Here is a 21,260-nt window from a genome sequence, read left to right on the forward strand (position 1 = left end):
GGTGAGTAGATTGTGAGGGTGGATCCCTCATGAATGGGTAGTATTCTTATAAAAGAGACCCAGAGATCTCTGCAACCCCTTCCTCCACGTGAGAATATAATGTGAAGTTGTCAGTCTGCAGCCCAGGAGAGGGCCTTTACCAGAACCCAACCATGGTGACACCTTGATCTTGGGCTTCCCAGTCTCCAGAACTGTGAGAAATAAGTTTCTGTTGTTTTTAAGTCACCCAGTCTGTGATATTTTATCATAGCCACCCAAACAGACTAAGACAGGCTCTAATCCAGTGTGACTGGTGTCCTTCAAAGAAGAGATTAGAACACAGACAGAGGGACAACCATGTGAGGACAAAGTGAGAAGGCGGCTCTCTGCAGGTCAAGGAGAATGGCCTCAGAAGAAATTAAACTTGCTGGTACCTTGAACTTGGACTTCTAGCCTCCCAAATTGTGAGAAAATGATTCCTGGGGTCTTTTTTTCCCTTGATCTTTTTTTTTTAATGGAGGGACTGGGGATTGAACCCAGGACCTTGTCCATGCTAAGCACACACTCTACCACTGAGCTATACCCTCCCCACAATTCCTGTTGTTGAAGCCTCCTTCTGTCTGTGTTCTAATCCCTTCTTCTTTTAAGGACACCATATCGGATTAGGGCCTGTCTTAGGCTGTTTGAGAAGCTATAATAAAATATCACAGACTGGGTGGCTTAAAAACAACAGAAACTTATTTCTCACTGTTCCAGAGACTGGGAAGTCCAAGATCAAGGTGGCGGTTTCTCACGGTTTTAGTTGTGGCTACCCAAGCAAATGAATGCACCTGCTGCATCCACATTTGCCCTAGGCTCTGTGCATGATTTTGGTTTTGATTTTTTTAAGTATTAGGAAATATTCCAGAAGTACACAAGGCTTAGAGGATAACATAGTGAACACCCATTATCTCACTAAGTTAGTCAGGATAGGTATAGGCTGTGCTGCAGTAACAAATAAACCCTGAAATCTTGGTGGCTTCATACAGCATCAGTTGATTTGCAGATCATGAGATTGTGATGTAGACCCAGCAGCTCCCCTTCATCTTGTCCCTATGTCACCTGGAGTACGTGGCCATCTGGGCCATCCCTGCAGAGGACAGGTGGACAGAGGAGGTACTGAGGCTCTTAACCGTCTCAGTCAGGAAATGACTTCCACCCACAGCCCATTGGCCAGAACTAGTCATGTGGCCCCAGTCTCACTGCAAGGGACCCTAGGAAATCAAAGGGAGCGCGTGGATTTTTGGTGAGCACTAATAGACTCGTCTCCATCACGTGGTTCAAGAAATGAACATCACAAGTGCAGTTGAAAACCCTCTATGTTTCTGTGATCGGAGCAGTTCTCCTGCATAACTTAATGTTGACCTCAAAGCATTCCCATATCTCTTGTGAGGTCTACAGTTTTACTTTGCATTTGTTCTGTTTTATACCTTCCCTAGACTGTTAGGGAGAGGCAAGTGGCTAGAGGTTGGACACAGTGGGCAGAAACTCATTTTACAAGTGGCCAGTTTCCAAGAGAGTATATTCCAAGTGTGATAATCTTTATTCCTTTTGCAATCTTGTCACTGTGGGGGATTCAGGTGACTACTTGTCAGCAGTAGATTAAGTTTTTCTTTCAGCTTCCTGTTCCCTTCCCTACCCCCACATGTGTCTTCTAGCATGATTTTCTGTCCAGACTGTGGCAAAAGTATTGAAGCAACGTTCAAATTCTGCCCCTACTGCGGAAAACCTGTGCCTACGGAGGAGCATGTGGGGTCCCAGGCCTTTGTCAGACCTCTTATGTCATCCTTCCGAGGTAAGAACCAGGGCTTTGGGCCATTCCTCAGATGTGGGGTGATGTGGGTGTGTGCGTGCATTTGGGGAGAGAGGACAGATGCCTTTGCAGCCTGCCTGATCCTGAGTGGATACCAGAGAACCCCAGAGCTCGGGCTTGCTCTGTATTCAGTTTCTTGGCATCTTATCAGGCTTCTGGCTCTAAAGTTGACAACTCACATTTCTGTCTCCAGCCTGGACTCCTCCCCTGAAATTCACATTTATGTACATCATACTGCCTGCTTGACGTCTGCTGAGTTTCCCATATGTGTCTCCACATGCCCAGAACAAAGCTTCTGATATAACTGCTGACCTGCACCCCTCTAAATCTGCTCCTTTCAAAGACTTCCCCATTGTCCCACAACTTCCTAGCAGATCTCATCAGCTCTCTCTTTAAAAATCAATACTGGGGGAAAAAAAAATCAATGCCAGGTGTAAGGGTATATAGCTCAGCAGTGGATCGTGTGCTAGCATGCGCAAGGTCCTGGGTTCAATCCCCAGCACCTCCATTAGAAAAACTAAACACATAAATAAGCCTAACTACCTCTCCCCACAAAGTAAATAAATAAATAAAAATAAACTGCCACTTTAAACAAATTTTTGAAAGAAGATTTTAAAATAAATAAATAACAATTTATAAATAAATAAATAAATAAATAAATAAATAAATAAATAAATAAATAAATAAAGATACCAGGAGACAAGCCAATGTCAGGAGAAACAACAAACTATAGAATCAGACCAGCAATTACCTAGACCTTGGAATGAATAGATGAGAATGTGTACTGAGCACATTTACCATGTTTATAGAAATAAAAGAAGAAATTGAAAATATAACAAAGGAACAAAAGTTAGTTAGAACTGACCAGGCAGATTTTAAAAGTAACCAGATAAAATCTATGATAAGAAAAACAAAAATCATCATGACAGTCAGAAACTCATTGGATGGTTTAAACTGCTGGACTAGACACAGCTGAAGGGAGAATAATGAACTGGAAGATAGATCTGAAGAAATTACCTGGAGACGCACACACATAGTGACAAAGTGCTTAGTGGCTATAAAAGAGAAGCTAAGACTCATGAAGGAAAGAAGAACTAAAATGAAGAAATGATTTGCTTAGATATTTAGTGACAGAGAAGCAAGACTTGGCTGTGAGGGTCAAAGGGAAGAGTGGTTGAATATGACCTCACGGTTTCTGGTTTAATGGTTCCTGGAAAGGACCTTTGTAACTCCAGTCTACATTTGGTCTTCCTGTCTCTAGGCTCAAGCAGAAAGAGGAGCACCAGTTCTGAAATCTCTCCCAAGAAAGTGAAGTGGTCCAGCTGTGCTGCCTCTCCCAGGTCATCCCTCCTCTCAGACGGTGACAGTTCCGGATCTGAAGATGCCTTGAGTAGCAGTGGGAAAACTAAAGGTGAGAGTTATGCTCAACCTGGCCTGACTCTCCGTGGGGAAAAAGCAGGTCATTTGATAGCATCTGAGGCATCATTCCTTTGCTCAGGTGTCACCTACCCCTGCCTGGACCCTCATCCCAGCCTCCTTCCCCTCCTGTCAGCCTGCAGGCTCCCCTTCCAGTCCTCTCCATGGCCAGAGCTGACCTTGCTCCTCCCTACTGACAGCTCCTTCCCATCCCCATCCCCTCACTTGCTGGACTGAGAGTCCCTCGTGAACTGGGAGCAGGTGGACTCATCTGTGTACACCCCATGCCAGCCAGTGACCACAGGAGGTGTGAGGACCGTGTGCCCGTCTCCTTCCCACTGGGTCCTTGGCCCTGAAGTCACAGCCCTTGGTGTCTCCTCTGTGTCCCTTGTTATCCTCTGGGCCCCACTGCCCCCTTGCCACCATGTGCCCTGGGTGGATGGTGGGTGGGAGGTATGGAGTCGTTATATCTTTCCTGTGAACCTGTCTGTCTCCTCACCACCCAACCCCCATTCTCTTGCCAGTCTAGGAGCCCCTCAGTCTCACAAATTTCTGCTCCCTCTTCCTACTCAGCACAAGGCCAAGGCCAGGTCCTATTTTAGGATGACTGTCTGGAATGTCTTTTTTCCCCTCCGTGGTAAACTCTTCATCCAGCAAGACCCAACTCCAATGTCCCCTCCTCCACAAAGCCTCCCTTGACTTCTGTAGGCACAGTCAGTCATTTTCTCAGATCCCCCTGTACTGCCCCATCTCTGACTCAGTTCTGACCAGCAGTGTCCAGATCAGATTCCCCCACCAAATCAGGCTCCTGAGGACAAGACCTGGGTCTGACTCACATTCAGGGTACTCCCCTAGCTATGACACACAGGACCTGGTCCATGAAAGGTCCCTGGGAGCACTTGCTGAATGAACAAATGGATCCATGAACAGTATTAGTGTTGTCTGATGACCCATTTCCTCTCTCAGATGCCACTTTTTCTTTATCCTGACCATCCTCCTGCAGGGTGCTGGAGCAGATCCCCCACCCCGCATAGCAGCCCTCAGACAACCAGGCGAAGCCCTCAGACCCTGAAGCGGAGCCGAGTGACCACCTCGCTCCAGGCTTTGCCAGCAGGGACGGTGCTGACGGACAAGAGTGGGCATCACTGGAAGCTGGGATCCCTCCAGACCAGGGACGACCAGGGCATTCTCTATGAAGGTACCCTCTGTCCACAGGTGGACAGGTGCCAGGCTAGGGCAAAGGAGGAGGGAACCCCAGTCCGAGGATGGAAGTGGAAGCCATACCCCAGCTACCGGCCCACCTCGAGGCAGCTTTCTCATAGATTTGAGACTGCAAACCTCCCCACCTGCCAGGGCCAGGCAGGTAGAGTAAATGAGTGAAAGAGGCTGGGAGTAGGGCAATTGGGAGTGGTGGGGACTGTAGCCAAGCAGAGAGCGTGCACCCTGTGTAAAGAGGACAGTCTTCTTCAGTGCCCCCTACTCTTTTCACATGGGAGTGCGGGCCTAGTGTGGATAGAGGGCAAGGACAGTGATGACCGATGACTCTTCTGTCTGCCCTGTGGCCATAGGACGGACTCTCCCCCAAATTTAGTTGGAATGTTGAGACCAATGTTGTCCCGCACACACTGAGAAGATATGAAAGGTGTATTGCGTGCAGAATTGAAGTCTCTGGGGAAAGCAGCTCTGAAATGCTCTAAGAGAACAAGGAAAGGCCTCTGACCTGGGTTTTTATTGTGCTTAAGGGGTGAGGCCCAGGAGAGGGGTCCAGATGGGCCAGGGCCTCACTTGGTTTGAATCTCCTGCTGGTTTTAATGGACCTAATATTTCCTGAGGGCTTATTCCAGGCCAGGCCCTATTCTAAGCACTTGATGGTGTTTTGTGAAGTTCCTTGCAGGCATGCATTTATTTAGTTAGTGATTGATTGATTGATTGATTGATTGTTAGAGGAGGTACTGGGGGATTGAACCCAGGACCTTGTGCATGCTAAGCAGGCACTCTACCACTGAGCTCTGCCTCCTCTTTGCATTACTTTGAGATAAAATTCATATAATGTAAAATTCACCATTTTAAAGTCTACAGTTCAGTGGGTTTGAGTAGATTCACAATGGTGTGCAACCGTCACCACCACCTAGTTCCAGAACATTTCCATCACCCTAAATGGAAGCCCTGTACCTTTAGCAGTGACTCCCCATTCCCCCACCCCCAGCCCCAGGCAACCACCAATCTGCTGTCTGTCTCTGTGGATTTGCCTGTTCCGGACACTTCAGGTATATGGAGCGATACGCTACATGGGCTTTTGTGTCTGGCCGTTCCCTCAGCACGGTGGTTTAAGGTCCATCCATGTTGTCACCTTTGTCAGAACTTCCTTCTGTTTTATGACTGAGTAATATCCCAGGGTGTGTATAAATCACATCTGGTTGACCCATTTATCAATTGGTGGACATTTGGATCGTGTCCACTTTGGGTCATGATGAACAAGGCTGCTGTGAACATTTGTGTACAAACACTCATGCGTTTACCTTATGCTTCTTAAACTCATTTAATTCTCATGACATCCTCATGACGTCAGCACAGTCATCATCCCCATTTTCTAGATGAGGAAGATGAAACCAGAGGTGTTAATAACTAGCCAGGAATTGGGCTCCAGAGAGCTTCCAGATTTTCCAGAAAAGCAGAAACCTGGGTTTTAATGAGTAGTCTTGGATTTGGAAGCACCAGCCGTCCAGACACACGTGCAGGCAGTTTGGGGCCTCTGGCCAGCCATCCCACCTTAGAGCCTGAACAGCAGGAGGGCAGCCCACTTCTGAGACAGACCCAGGTGGAGGCGGGCCCTGGCTCCAGCACAGCGAGTGAGGTGGGCAAGCACCTCTGCCTCGATGTCCCTGCTGGAGAAGTGAGAGATGGTACCCTGCCTGCCTCCTCGGGCTCTTGGTCCCAAATGGTGAGAGGGAATAGAGGCAAAGAGCCTGGAAAACCATAAAGGGATCTCCTCAGACAGAATAGGTGATGTTAGTCATGGAGGGACCAAGGGGCAAGGGAGGAGAGCATGAAGGAGCAGTGGGAGCGCTCACTCTGCGCCTGGCGCTCTGTGTACTGACCAGACATGTTTGGAGGGAGACACTTATGTTACCTCATCTTAGGGCTGCAGCACAGAGAAGGGAAGCCACTCATCCAAGGTCACACAGCCTGGAAGTGGCAGAGCTGGGATTTGAACCTAGATGGTCTGGCTTCGCAACAATTACACCACAAGAGAGGGAGGGAGAAGAAAGGAATTGGGGTGAGAAAGAATGAGAGGAAGAGTAGAGGGAGGAGATGGGGGAGAGGAGCGGGGCTGCATGTGGATGTGCCTCAGGGCCACATTACCTCAGGGCAACTTGTCTCCTGCCCATGTATATATATATATATAATATGTATATATATATATATATATGCATGACTGGAATGTTATGCTGTACACCAAAAATTGACATATTGTAACTGACTACACTTCAATTAAAAAAAAGAAAAAAATTTTAAATAAAAATTTAAAAAAGAAGATGTGGAAGAGCTTCACATCCTGTAGTTTAAAATAGTAGCAGTAGAACAGCAGCAACCAGAAGGGTGATTTTTATTACAGCAGCTGACACTTTTAGCTCTGGGCCCCTGCTAAGTTCTTTTTTTTTTTTTAATTAGGACTTTTATTATTATTATTATTATTATTATTATTATTATTATTATTATTATTAAAGTATAGTTGATTTACAGTGTTGTGTTAGTGTCTGGTGTACAGCATAGTGATTTAGTTATATATATATTCTTTTCCATTATGGTTTATTATAGGATATTGAATATAGTTCCCTATGCTCTACAGTAGGACCTTGTTTATCTATTTTGTATATAGTACTTTGTATCTGCTAATCCTAAACTCCTCTAATTTATCCTTTCCGCACCCCTTCCCCTTTGGTAACCATCTTTGTTTTCTATATCTGTGAGTCTGTTCCTATTTTGTAAATAAGTTCATTTGTATCATATTAGATTCCACACATAAGGGATATCATATGATACTTGTCTTTGTCTGACTTACTTCACTTAGTATGATAATCTCTGGGTCCATCTATGTTGCTGCAAATGGCATTATTTCATTCTTTTTTATGGCTGACTAGTGTTCCATTGTATGTCTACACCATATCTTCATCCAGTCATCTGTAGATGGACATTTAGGTTGATTCCATATCTTGGCTATTGTAAACAGTGCTGTTATGAACACTGAGGTGCGTGTATCTTTTCAAACTACAGTTTTCTCTGGATATATGCCCAGGAGTGGGACCCACTAAGTTCTTTACATCTATTAACTCATTTCCATAACAGCTCTAGGAGTTGGCACTCTCTCTTCCCTTGTCGAACACTGGATTAGAACGTCATCCTCCCTGGGCTCCCTGGCACAGTTTGGGAGAACCATGATCAAGGCAACCTTAGAAATCCCTGCCACTGCTCATTGCAATGTGTGGGAAGAGCTGCTTGTGAGAAGCAGCTGGGGTTCAAGTCCCAGCCTGCCCTCTGGGTCTTTGTCCTCGTGGATCGAGGTTTGGGGCTTATGTCATTTCCTGTGGCCAACGTCACAAATTACCACAAACTCAGTGGCTTAAGACAGCACACATTTATTCCGTTAGAGTTGTAGAGGTCACAACTCTGAAATCAGCCTCATGGGGCTAAAGTTAAGTTGTCCTTCTGGAGGCTTCAGGGGAGAATCTGTTTCCTTCCTGGCCCTGCTCTTAGAGGCTGCCTGTTTTCCTCAGCTCGTGGCCGCTTCCTGCATCCTCAGAGCACATCACCATGGTCTTAGCTTCCAGCATCACACCCCCTTCTCTTCTGTGGTCAGATCTCTCCCTGCCTCTCCCTTTATAAGGACCCTTGGGATTACACTAGGGCCCCCTGGATCGCTCAGGACAGTTCCCACATCTCAGGACCCTGAATTTTATCACACCTGCATAGACCTACCATAGTTCTCTCCACATGTAGTCCCTTAACACACCTGGTGTGTTCCTCCCAGCGGCAGCCGTGAGCTTCTCCCTCTTCCTCAGTTTCAGCTGCTCTAGGCATGGGCTGTTTAGCAGCATTCTTGGCCTTTTTTACCCACTAGATGCCAGTAGCACCCATCCCCTCTCCCAGGCGTGACAACCAGGACTGTCTCCAGACATTGCCAAATGCCCACTGGTGAAGGCAGAACCACCCACAGTTGAGAACCCCGGAGTTAGGCTATTCCAGACCTGCCCTCCGAAGATAGACTGTCAGCTGGTACCTGTCAGGTGGAATCACTGTCCTTTAATGAAGCGCCTTTCAGCTGTGCCCACAACACAGAGTCTGGGCCAGAGACAGGCAGGCCCAACAGAGTCACAGGCTGGGCAGAGACTCAGAGGTGGGAAACCCTGGCCAGAAGCATCAGGATCCTGGCATTGCTGGCGGTGAGCTGGGCCTGGGATCCCCAGGGCCCCCAGCCAGGCTCAGGGAGATGGGAAAGCTCAGCCAGACCATGTGGGCTGGTCTCCCCCTTCGGCCAACGACTCATTGTCCGACCTCATTCAAGTGATGTCATGACCCTGCGCCTCAGTTTCCTCACCTGCAAAGCCAAGATTGTCCTAATCCCGCAACCTCACTGGGTTGCCGTTGGGAGAGTGAAATGAATAGAATGAAGCACCAGAATAGCAAGCACCGGATAAGCGTTTGCTGATGTTATTCTGGTTGTGATGGATCCCAGCGCGACGTTCTTGCTCCAAGTTCAACGTTGCCTGTCTGGCAGTCAGAGGCTGCCTCCCGCCTGCCTGGCCCGTGTTGCAACTTTCCACATAATGTATTAAGCAAGGCTCTTCCAGGTCGCAGCGCCTGGAGCCCTGGGTTTATGACTGGGCAGGCCTTTCCTTGGAGAGCAGTCTCGGTTAATAACCCTTTTTTGCACAGCTGGATGTTAACACAGAGAGAGAGAGAGAGAGCAGGGAGGAAGGAGAAAAATGGAACCTGTTTGAAAATAGGAAGGAACAGGTCTTGAAAGCCGAGAATGCGCTTGATCCTGTGGGAATCACTTAACGGGGACTGCTGCCCATTACTCTGAGGATTCACCCTTCCTGGAGATGATAACTTCGCTCGTTTTGTCCGTCCACAGCTGAGCCCGTCTACACCTTTGCCTGCCAGTCAAGCCCCCAGAAACAAAGATTCTCGCTTAAACTAGTGAGTGTCCCCTGGGGGCAGCGCCGAGGGGAGGGCCTGGGGCTTTAGCAGATGCACCACTGACCTCCAAGTCCTTCTATGGGGAGAGTACAAGGAGTGGAACCTTGGGTGGGGCGTGTCTCCTTCTAGGCTTCAGGTTCTTCTACTTGGGGCCCCTTGCAAGCTGCAGGCAGGTCCACCCCTGAGCCCTGGCTCTGATGCTTTCCAGCCGTGCCATCTGGCCAAGCGCCTCCCCCTCTGAGAGCTGAGTTTCCTCATCTGTGAGATGGAGCCAGTAATAGCCACGTCGTGCAGCCTGCTTCCCCACCACCTGCCTGCCTCGCAGCATGATTTAATGAGCATCTACCATATATCACAGTGAGGGTGTTGGGGTCCTGCACTGAGGAGTCAGTGAAATCACGCATGACCTCAGCATACGTGGGGGTCAGAAGGAGAAAATAAACCGAGGCAGGCAAGTCACGTACTTCAGCACAGACAGGGAGTGCCTGATAAAAGAGCATGGTCCTGGTTAGTAGCCTCATCATCCCTGAGGCTGGAGGTATGGGTGACTTTTATTTTCATCCTTTTATTTCTTTCAATTTTCTCACCACCCAGAAAACCGAGACTGCTTGGTTGGGTGCCCCACCATCGGCTTCAGATGGAGGCTGGGTGAGTGGTTCAGAGCAAGGGCTCCAGGGCCAGGCTCGCAGATGAGTGACAGCACCTGCTTGCCAAGAGCCTGTTCTGTGCCCAACCCTGGGCTCAGAGCTTCATAATCAAACCTGTGGGGCTGTTACTCTGTTCCTCATTTAACAGGTGAGGAAATGAGGATTTGGTCACTTGCCCAGGGGCACCCAGCGTGCAGGTCACTTTGTTCACTGCCGTATCTCCAATGCCCAGAACAATACTAGGCACATAATAGGTGCTTTATAGAAAGAATGAATGAGTGGCAGAGCTGGGGTTTGAATCCATTTCTCTTTAACCCTGTGCTCTTAAGAACCCAGCTATGCTAGTTGTGTTTAATTAAAATATTTGATTTGGCCACTTGGAAAATATGACCCAATATTAATAATGGCTTAAGTGAAAATAATGTTTTATTGCTCTTTCACTTTAAAGTCTGGGGCAGTGGTCCAGGACTGATATGATGGTTCCATAAACAAGGGGCTCACTTCCTTTCTCTCGTTGCTCCAAGATCCTCAAACTATAACCTCCATCTCATGGGCTGAGATGGCTGTTCTGGCTCCCACTGTCTCCTCTGCATTCCAGCCGACTGAAACAGGAGAATAGAAAGGGGCGATCGTGCCCCAGCCTTTTAAGGGCATAACCTGAAAGTTGCCCATAGCTCTTCTGCTCACATCCCCATTAGCCAGACCTTAGTCATGTAGTCCTGCCTTGTTGCAAGGGAGGCTGGGAAGTGTAGTTTTTAGCTAAAGGCCACATGTCTAGGTAGAACTTGTGGATTCTATCATAAAAAAAAGAAAAAAGACCCGAACAATGACTCAAAGTCTCTGATAGGTGTTCACGCACAGCACCCGAGTGAATTTGGTTCTGATGTGCAGGACATGATGGGGAACCTGGGTCGTTGCTGGCATTACCTTGGAGTAATCCATGGCCAGTGATGGCCTAGGGGCCCTGACCTAAGAGGTTCCAGTGTGATAGCCCTTTCCCCTCCCATCCCCACTAGGATGCCAAGGATGGGCGCTTGTTCAATGAACAGAACTTCTTCCAGCGGGCCGCCAAGCCTTTGCAAGGTATTCCTCAGGGAAGTGGGCAAGTAGGGGAAGAGTTGGGGGAACCAGCTTGGTCAGAACAACTGGCTTCTCCCCGAAGGTGCAAGAAGGGTTGGGATTACATTAAAGGCCCAGATTTGCCCCCATCGCCCCCTCAGGCCTCAGGGCAACAGACAATGGGCTGAGGCCGGCTCATACCAGCTCTGGAGAGCCAAGTATTTCAGAAATACCTCAAGTCAGTTGTTAAACAGGCATGGTAAAAATGATCAATTTACAGTCAAATAAATGACATTAAGAACAAGGGTAATAAATACTCAAAACTCACCATTCCCTAAATATTTGCACTTTTTATCTATACTCCCGAGATTGTTTACATTCATTGTATGGTGAAAATACCATATAACTGCCGCATCTCTTCCAAATGCCATCTTCTATAATACTATATTGGTAGCTTGTAATTGGCCATGAGAAGTATTTACACCATGGAAACTGGCCAACACTGGCCTTTTTTTTCCTCAACAGCCAGTGGTTAAGCTTTTATCAGCACACCACTGGATCTGTTCTTCCAACTGAGATTCTGGAAAGTGGGTGGACCTCTAGTGACACCATGACCACGTTAGACATTTCCTGACCTCATTAGCTCTCTGTGGGAACTCAGAAGTTATGCTGTCATTCTTATCCCTTCCACCTACTCCAGATCTGTAAGTGCTTTCTCCTGTGTTCACACACCCCACCCCCGTCATCACCGCCCTCACCGTCACCTGTGCTCAGAGGTGACGTCTCCAACCAGGAGACTCGGGGTCTGGCCTGGGCTCAGGTGCACTCTGCTTCTGGTCTGAGAATGGGCTTTGTCCAAGACGGGTATGGGGCCGGGTGGGCTCTAACTAACCTCTCTGGTTCCTGCCTCCCCCAGTGAACAAGTGGAAAAAGCTGTACTCGACCCCACAGCTGGCTATCCCCACCTGCATCGGTTTTGGCATTCACCAGGACAGGTATAGGTGAGTTGCCTCACTTGCCGTCCACCTCACTGGCCCCTTCCTTCCCCTCCCCGTCATGTGCCCGGGCGTGGCTGGGACCCTGGAGCCACTGGCCAGTTACTCAGCTTCCTTCCTTCCCCCAGCTTTGAGCCAGGCCAATCCCCCACCCATCAGAACCCTACATCTCACCAGGGAATGGGACCACGTAGCCACCAGCCACAGTCCATCCTTGGTGGCTTGTGGTTCATGCCCTCCCCTGGTCATCTCCCCCACCTCCTGGGACACTCGTATCTTCCAGGTTCTTGGTGTTCCCCATCCTGGGGAGGAGCCTTCAGTCGGTCCTGGATGACTGCCCCAAACACGTGATGTCAGTGAGGTCTGTGTTCCAGATGGCCTGCCGGCTGGTATGTATCTAAACGTTGCAGGCTCCCGTCTGGATGATGGCGCTCTGGGTCCTGGCTTATCAGTTGGTTTGTTCAACACACTCTACCCACATCTCCCGTGGCTGGGCACTGGGGGCTCATACACTGACCAACACAGCCGAACACTAGGCCATTAGAACCAGAGTGATATAAGTATTGCCACAAGGGGTGTTGAGGAGACCATGGGAGTTGGAGGAAGGGGCCCACCTGAAATTGAGGGGTTCAGTAGAGCTTCCTGGTGGAGGTTGTTTCTAAGCCAAGAACAGGAAATAGCACTGTAGTGGGTAGAGCAGGAGTGGGGACACAGGGGGAGACTATTCCAGGCCAAGGATAATAGCTTGGGCATAGTCTTGTGTGGAGGAGAGAGCACAAGACATTTGTTCGTTCGTTCGTTCCCTCATCCATCCTCTTATTAAGTATTTATCAGGTCCCTGGTGGGTGTCAGACACTGTCCCCGGGACTGGGAGTCCAGTGGGGGCAGCACAGACATGATTTTGTATCTAGTAGGAAAGGATGATATTAAGTCACAGTTGCGCAAATTGTGAAAAGTGCCCTGAACAGGAATGTCCCCTGCTGTGATAGAGAATAAGAGGACTCCGTGTAAAAAGCTGGAGGGATGGAAGTGACAAGGGAGTGACATATTAGGCGAATCCCAAAGGTCGTTATGTTCAGAGTGCAGTGTGACATGTGGAGGGGGAGGGGCGAGAGATGAGGTTGGAGTGGAGAGGTCATTCATGACCAGATCATGCGAGGCCTTGAAGACCCAGCTGAGTGGCTGGGACTCTGCCTGAAGGCACTGGGGAGCCATGCAAGGATTAGAAGAAGGAGAGGGGCAAGGTCAGCTCTGGGTGCAGAAGGACCCTATGGGCCATGTTGGAACAGCGTGGAGGGAGTGAGGTGGAAGCTGGGTGAGGTCGGTGTGAGAGGACGAGGCCTGATTAGGAGCTGGACTGTGGGGACAGAGATTTTGTAGAACAAGCAGAACTTGGTGGACCGGTAAGCCCTGGAGTCAAGGAGCTCTCGGAGGTGTAATTAGGACGTAGTAATGAGGACATAACTAACCCCTGGGCAGTTCAGTACATGGGTCTGGAGCTCAGTAGTAAAGTAAGAGCTAGAGATAAAAAATATAAATTGCTTAAATGGCTTAACTATATTTCTGCTCCCTAGGACAAATGAGAAAACCCCTTTGAAGTACATGAGTGTGGGTTTATTTTTTGCAGCGGGGCAATAAGTAACTAGCTTCTTCCCCTCACAGGTTTGCAATCAGCTAAGAAATAGATACGAGAGATCAATGGAAAACCAAATATCAGCTTTAATGGTGAATTTTTTAAAAGTCTAATTAGAAGACCTGCTTAGGTGTACTGTCAGAGTGGGTGTCCAAGTGCTTCACTCAGAATTAGGCTTAAACCAAGCCCCCAACCCCTATTGCAAGCAGCACCATGTGACCCCAGGCCTAACAGTGGGGGTTCCTTTGCCAGGCTTCCCATTAGAACCTCTTTGTGTTGGTCCTACTGCTCATGGAGATGCTTTCTTTCTTCCCCCAGCTGGATGCCCTGGAGTTCCTCCATGAGAATGAGTATGTTCACGGAAATGTGACAGCTGAGAATATCTTTGTGAATCCAGAGGACCAGTGCCAGGTAATAGCCAGTTCCTCCCCCTCCCCAGGGACTCTCTGGGCCCAGGCTCTCCCCTGTCTCAAAACCTCCATTTATGTCACAATGCTTGTTGCAGACAAAGAATTGCTATCCATCATGTATAAAGAGCTTCTTGGAATAAATAAGAAAAGATAAGCAACTTAGTAGAAAAGTAGACAAGGGATAGGAAAAGCAGTTCATAGAAAAAATAAAGCCACAGTTTAGTTAAATGTATGAAAAGATACTCAACCTCCCTGATAATCATAGAAACTAAACTAAAAATATACTATTTTTACCCTTTAAGTAGAGAAAATTAAAAAGAATGATATCTATTACCCATAAAGATGTAAGGGAATAGAAATTCTTTATATACTGTTGGAAGTGTGCATTGGGTAACCTTTTTGGAAGGTGAGTTGGATAGAACAGTCAACATTTTAAGTGCATTTATTTTGATACACCAGTTCCTCTTCTAGGAATGTATCCATTCCATATATTCAAGGATAATATGTACAGAATGTTCCTGACAACATTGATTATAACAGTAAAATGGGAAAACCTTAAATATATACTCCCAGTAGGGCACATTAGTATTTTAAAGTAAATTCTAATTACTCCTAGTGACAGAAACCCAATTTAACATGCCTTAAGCAAAAGAAAAAAAAAAGAGAAGAAGTTTGTAAAGGGGTAAGTGCAATTTATTGCTTCATGGAGTGAAAAAATCCATGACTTCATTGGCTCCAGGCATGGCTGAATCTAGGAATTCTGGCCCTATCATTGGGAAACTGATTCTTCCATGTCTGGGCTCTCCTTGTGTTTGCATTGCTCATTATCATACAGACATTCTTCCCTCATGGTCACAAAATAAGACCAGCAAATCAGGCTCAAATCCCTTCATCTTAGCAACCTCAGTAGAAATAGATCAGGTGAGCCCCTCCTCAATCACATGGATTAAGAGTTGGAGAGGAGTGATCCCAGAGAAAACTCCTGGAACCATATTAGGCAGAGCTCTCCAGAGAAACAGAACCTACAGAAAGTGTATGTGTGTGTGTGCGTGTGCATGTGTGTGTGTACAGAAAGGTGGGGGAGACAGAGATTTATTATAAGAAGTTGGCTCACACAATAGTGGAAGCTGAGAGTCCCTAGATCTGCATTTGGCAAGCTGGAGACCCTGGAGAGCTGATAGCATGGTTCTAGTCAGAGTCCAAAAGCCTGAAAGCCAGGAGAGTTAATTGTGTAAGTGCTGGTCTGAAAGCTGGCAGGCTCAGACCCGAGAAGGTCCAGTGTTTCAGTTCAAATCCAAAGGCAGGAAAAGACTGATGTTGAGCTCAAACAGTCAGGCAAGAGGCATTCCCTCTCACGCAGCCTTTTTGTTCTATTCAGGTCTTCAACTGATTGGATGAGGCCTACCCACACTAGAGAGGGCAGTCTGCTTTACGCAGTCTACTGATTCAAATGTTCATCCCCTTTAGACATACCCTCATCAACACACCCTGAATAACCTTTGGCCAAATGTCTGGACACCCTGTTGCCTAGTCAGGTTGACACATAAAATTAACCATCACAAATTGTGACCGGAAGGAAAAGATGTAGGTCTCACATGGACAAAGCCAGCAGTTGTCCACACTCTTTGTGGCAGAATAAGATGCAGCCATTAAAAAGCAGATGTGGCTAGCTTTGTGTGTCTGGCAGATTAGCACTTTGCTTTTTGTTTTAAACTCAGTTAAGCTGCCTAACAACCTTGCAAAGTGGGGACTATCATTATCATCATTTTACAAATGGAGAAATCAAAGCATAAAGAAGTTTAATAATTTGTCCAAGGTGATGCAGCCACTAAAGGGCCATGCCGGCATTTGAGCCTGGTCTATCTGGCTCCAGAGTTAATGCCCTGAACCACTATTAAAGTCCAGAAAGCTGTGTGCCCAACGGGAGGTAGAGTGTGATCCCCCTGGGGACAACTAGAGCCTGCTCCCTGTCCACGTGTGTTTACTGATTATTTAAAGAAAATGATTTGAAACAACACCTAAGAAACTACTATTAGTGGTTACTTCTGGGTAGTAGGTTTAGGGGGGTGGGCAAAGATGGGGATGATTGGTTTGGGTTCTTTTCATACCTTTCTGTACTGTTTGGCATTTGATTGTTCGAAATTGCACCCACAGTTGAAATCTCTGACCCCGGAGTCCAAGCTCCTAACTTTCAAACTGTACGGCTTCTACCACATCCACACAGGTGACCCTGGCAGGCTACGGCTTCACCTTCCGCTATTCCCCAGGCGGCAGACACGTGGCCTACTCTGAAGGCAGCAGGAGCCCACACGAGGGGGACCTTGAGTTCATTAGCATGGACCTGCACAAGGGTTGCGGTAAGAGGCCAGAGAAGAGGTTCGGGACCATAGAGAAATAATTCTAAGACAAGGGCAACTCTAGTTTTCACAGCCACGTCATGCTAAGAGGGTTCAGTACCATGGATAGCACCCTACTCGTTGGGACAGCTGTTCAGCACCAAGGACAGTGGGCAGTTGACTACAAGGAAGACCTACAGAACTAGAGATTCGCATTTAGGATCTTTGTAGATTTGGAACATGAAAGTTACCCAAGAGCCATCCAGGAGAGGCTGTGCAGTAAGCAATTGGCAATCCATGTCTGCAGCACACAAGTGAGGTCTGAATGGAGACTCAAATACTGATAATATCTCAGGAGGTGTCAGCTGAAGCTGGGGGATAGGAATGAGATCATCCAAGGAAAGTGTATGGAAAGAGAACAGCGCACTTTGAGGAGAAGATCCTTGAAGGGGATCTCAGCTTCTCTTTCCCAAACACATTGATGATACAGTCATCCATGTGCCTGCCTGCATCCTCCCACCACACTAAGCTCCCCCAGGAAAGGGATGGTGCCTGTGCCTCCAGCAGCAGGTGGCAGAAGGTCTGGCACAGTGAATTCTCAGTGTTTGTTGAGTGTTTACACAAGTATTGTCTAAATCATGTGATTTGGGAAGCATAAGAAAAATAAACCCCCATGATCTCCTTTGCCCTCCCCTGCTGAGTGAGGCTGGGTTCAGTGCCCATCCTTCTGGGCTCCCTCATGCCCTGTTCTGTCTCCTCTGTAAAAGCTGATCCTACACTATAACTGTGTCTGCAGTGGATTGTCAAGGGCTGTGACCCAAATAAACTCTTGTCTGGGATTTAAGAATGTGGGATGGGGCCTGGCACACAGGGCTCTGAGGATTCGTTGAACAATGGGTGCATGAATGAAAAACAAATAGTTGAGGGAGTGAGCTAGTGAAAGCTGGGATGAAGGGATGGCCAAGGGATTGAATGAGTAATTGAGAGATTCATGAGAGAGTGAAAGTAGGCAAGTGAAAAGTGAATGAACACATGAGAGCCTGTATGTTTGGGTGGTTGAGTGTGTGAGCACATGGCTGAATCAGTGAGAGAGAGAAAGGAAGAGGGTGGGCATGTCAGTGAGTGGAGCATCTGGACTGAGCCCCTACTACCTTTCCCCCCTCCCCAGGGCCCTCCCGCCGCAGTGACCTCCAGACCTTGGGCTACTGTTTGCTGAAGTGGCTCTATGGGGCCCTGCCATGGACAAGCTGCCTTCCCAACACTGAGGATATCATGAAGCTGAAGCAGAAGTGAGTCTAGGGGTCAACAGAGCCCAGCACTAACCTGGCACCCATGCAGAGGGACAGAAGCTCAGAACCCAATAGGGAACAGAAAGGAGGGGGAGGTAGCATCTGGCAGAGCCAAGGCCTCTGCAGTTCTCTGGCATGTGCTCTACCATCCATTCCAGCAGACAAGAGCATGGGCTCTGGAGCCACACTGCCTAGGGTCAGACTCCAGCCCCACCGCTGCAAGGTGTTGGGAGGGCAGCTTAAATTCCACAAACTTCAGCATTCCCTATGAGATGGGATCCTATTAGCACCCACCTCAGGGGGCTGTGGAAGAATTTGGGGAATTCAGGTACACAGCATTCAACACAGAGCCTGGAAAGTAGAAAATGCTCACTGATGTGCAGGACCCCATGATTCATTCATTCCTATATGGACACACAGGCAACAATCAGTTACGCCTGGGCCCTGCCTCAACATCTAGCAACATTGGCCTCCGGTGTCCACACTTCTCCCTCACTTCTGCGTGTAAAACCACCAGATGCTGCTATTTCCGGTTAAGACGTTTAGCACAAAGGACAGCAGTGGTGGAAATGGAAAGGCCGGTTGTGCGGTTCAGCACTGCGGACAGAGGGCGTTTGAATGCAAGGGGAGGTGCTCCTGGGTATGTGCTTCAGCACCAAGGACAGAGGATACGTGGGCTCAGAGGGAAGTGAGCACGGGAAGGGGGTGCGCGCCTTGGCCTCCAGCACAAAGGACAGTGAACAGCTGGACGCAGGGAAGCCCTGCAGGTCCAGAGGTTGGGATTCAGAATCTGGTATAAGCTTGGGGCATGAGAGTTGCCCCAGAGGAGCCATACAGGAAGGGCCACCCAGGAGATGGTTGGCTATCCCATTTGAAGTGCAAGAATGAAGTCTAAATGGAAACTCAGACCTCAGGCCATGTATTGTCAGCAGAAGCCCTGGGAAACGATGAGAGATTTACTGGGGAAGTCATGCAGAATGGGAAAAAGGAACTCCAGTGAACAGCACTGAGTCCCTCATACTTCTCAGTGTAGCATGCGGTGTTCCTGGTTCTTGTTGAACCTCTCTCTCATTTTATTTTGCCCTTTTTATATCTCCTCTTTCTTCTCTCAACCAAAGATACCCACTCAAACATACTGAATATATGTTCTACTGATATGCTAGCTTAAATGTATTTGTATCCTTAAACTTGCATGATGGTGGTGGCACTGTGTGTTTGACTTGCAAAAATGGTATTCTGCTCTAAATCTCACCTGTTTCTGGCTTTTTTCACTCAACACTACGTTTTTCAAGTTTAACCCCATCATTACACGTGCATCGAGCTTACTGCTTCTGACTACTGTTTCAAAGAAGTTTGTATAGATCACGTCTGTGTCCTTAAACAATACATGATGTGTGTATTTAATCTGCATAAATGGTACTGTGCTCTGAGTATCATTCTGTTTCTTGCTTTCTTTCGCTCAATGCTATATTTTTAAACTTCAGCTACATTACCAGTTCACTGCCTCTCAATACTTCTTCTCAGTTTGTATGTTTAGATGTAGATGTGTCCTTGAAAAATATGTTCTGTTTGATTATGCCAATCAGACACATACCCACATAAATGGTGTCATGCCCCGATTCTCATCCTTGTTCAGATTTCAGCTTAGTTGTCACTTCCCAGGGAGCCCTTCCCTTGCCCCCACTGGATCAGGTCTCTGCTTGTTCATGCTCAAAGGAAGGGACGCCTGTTACTGGGAGGAGACACACGGGCAGGAAGCAGGCACTGCATGTGAGCGTGGTGGCAGCCCCCAGGGCATTGTAGGAAGCAGAGAGGAGGCACATGACCTGGCCTCAGGCCACTGGGAGCCTTTCCCTAAGAGACGCCTGACCCGGTCTATAAAGAGCAGAAGAGTTTCCCAGGCAGGCAAGTGGAAGTCAAGATTTCTAGGCATTCAGGATAGCATATATGTGAACTCTCCATTTGTTCGTTCATTCATTCATTCATTCAGAACCTGTTTCCTGAGACTCCAGTGGGTCGAATCTCCCTTCCCCCAATTTCCTCTAACTCCTAAGAACAGTTGTGTTTCCCTTTTCGCTTCTCTCCCACCTTCCCCTTCATAGGAGTTAATGAAACGTGACTGTGACATGCTTCAGTAAGAGAGACTGCGGTTGCTGAGTCGGTGCAGTGAATCAGATAGGTCCTAGTAATCAGTTTCATATCGATGATTTTGGCATGAGTAACAGTTCATCTCGGAGTTCCAGGTTCCAACCATAACCACAGAAGGAGAGCCAGGAACCTGAAGATGCTCCACTGGGAGATGGTGGTGGTGATGTCGGGGTCATTTTAGAGCCCCCAGCCCAGCCTGTTGCGTGACTTGAGGCAGTAACCAAAGAGCCCACAAGGGGGCGGTGTTGCCACATGCACATTTTCTGGACCCCTACCTTGTCCTCTAGGGCGCCTTACTGGTGTGCGTGGTCTTCTTCCATTCATTCCGCAGGTATCTATTCATTTTCATGTACGTCTTAGTTAATGATGGAATGAATGAATTAAAGAGAAGAGGCAGTTCGATTCCCCAAGGCTTTCTGGTGTGCAAGGCCCCCAGGTAGGAAAACACAGACTCCGGTAGAGTTGGTCCTCGCTTTTAAGACTGCGGCTGGGCAGGGAGGTCCCTCAAACACCAACAGCAACAGCCTGTGGCAGGAGAATCACTCACTCAGTTTACAACATCCGGAGGCTGGCACAACCCTTTTGTGCCATCACTCGTTGGCTCAGTCATTCACCACACACATCCGAGGCTGCAAGGGAGAGAAAAGGGTCAGGCGCTGCCCTTCCTGTACACATACGACAGTTCCTGTCGGGCCTCCGTGGACCTATGCACAGAATGCGCAGACACTAGGGAGAGATCTATTTTCTCTGCTTAGAGGGATCCGGGGAAGCTTCCCGGAGATCAACCCTCAAGCCATATCCAGAAGGGAGAGCAGCCATTTACTGGGAGTCAAGGTGGGGAAAGGCCATCCAGGGCAGAAGGAGCGGGCCAGGAGGTGTGGGTGGATGCGTGACCTCATTGAGAGACGAAGGAGTTTGGTCTGGCTAGAGGGTGAAATGGGAGGGAGGAAGTCAGGGAGACAAGGCCACAGGGGCTGGTGGCCTCGGTGCCAGAGGTTTTCCCACAGGGCACTGGGGAGCCCAGGAGCAGAGAAGGGTGTGGTCCACTCGGGCCAAAGGAAGACTCTCTGGGGCCATATGGGGGATCCACAGGAAGCTTGGGAGAAGCTTGGGTCCAAAGAGAGAGAATGAAGCCTGAACTGGTCCCCCAGCCATGGACGGAGGGAGTGGTGGGGCAAAAGGGTTGGGGAGCAAGATGGACTTGGGGACTTCTATACTGGTGGGGTGGAGGAGGGGAGGACAGCACCCAGCAACTGGTTGGACAGTGGGGAGCCAGCCAAGTGGTCCAGGCCAAA

At 48.3% G+C, this 21,260-nt stretch overlaps 1 protein-coding gene across 2 annotated transcripts in view; it reads left to right on the top strand.

Annotated features, from left to right (window-relative positions):
* Positions 1-21,260, top strand: part of VRK3 (VRK serine/threonine kinase 3) — a 31,627-nt gene that overhangs the window by 4,274 nt on the left and 6,093 nt on the right. For both annotated transcript variants that reach the window (XM_015242840.3, XM_015242839.3), the window contains exons 3-12: positions 1,677-1,813; positions 3,093-3,242; positions 4,251-4,445; positions 9,384-9,448; positions 11,112-11,178; positions 12,071-12,155; positions 12,433-12,538; positions 14,101-14,193; positions 16,417-16,549; positions 17,697-17,817. In XM_015242840.3, coding sequence (XP_015098326.2) covers positions 1,678-1,813; positions 3,093-3,242; positions 4,251-4,445; positions 9,384-9,448; positions 11,112-11,178; positions 12,071-12,155; positions 12,433-12,538; positions 14,101-14,193; positions 16,417-16,549; positions 17,697-17,817 — 1,151 coding nt within the window. In that variant the 5' untranslated portion in view covers position 1,677. The remainder of the gene's footprint in view (positions 1-1,676; positions 1,814-3,092; positions 3,243-4,250; positions 4,446-9,383; positions 9,449-11,111; positions 11,179-12,070; positions 12,156-12,432; positions 12,539-14,100; positions 14,194-16,416; positions 16,550-17,696; positions 17,818-21,260) is intronic.

This window comes from Vicugna pacos, chromosome 9, assembly GCF_048564905.1.
Source record: "Vicugna pacos chromosome 9, VicPac4, whole genome shotgun sequence".
Lineage (NCBI taxonomy): Eukaryota > Metazoa > Chordata > Mammalia > Artiodactyla > Camelidae > Vicugna > Vicugna pacos.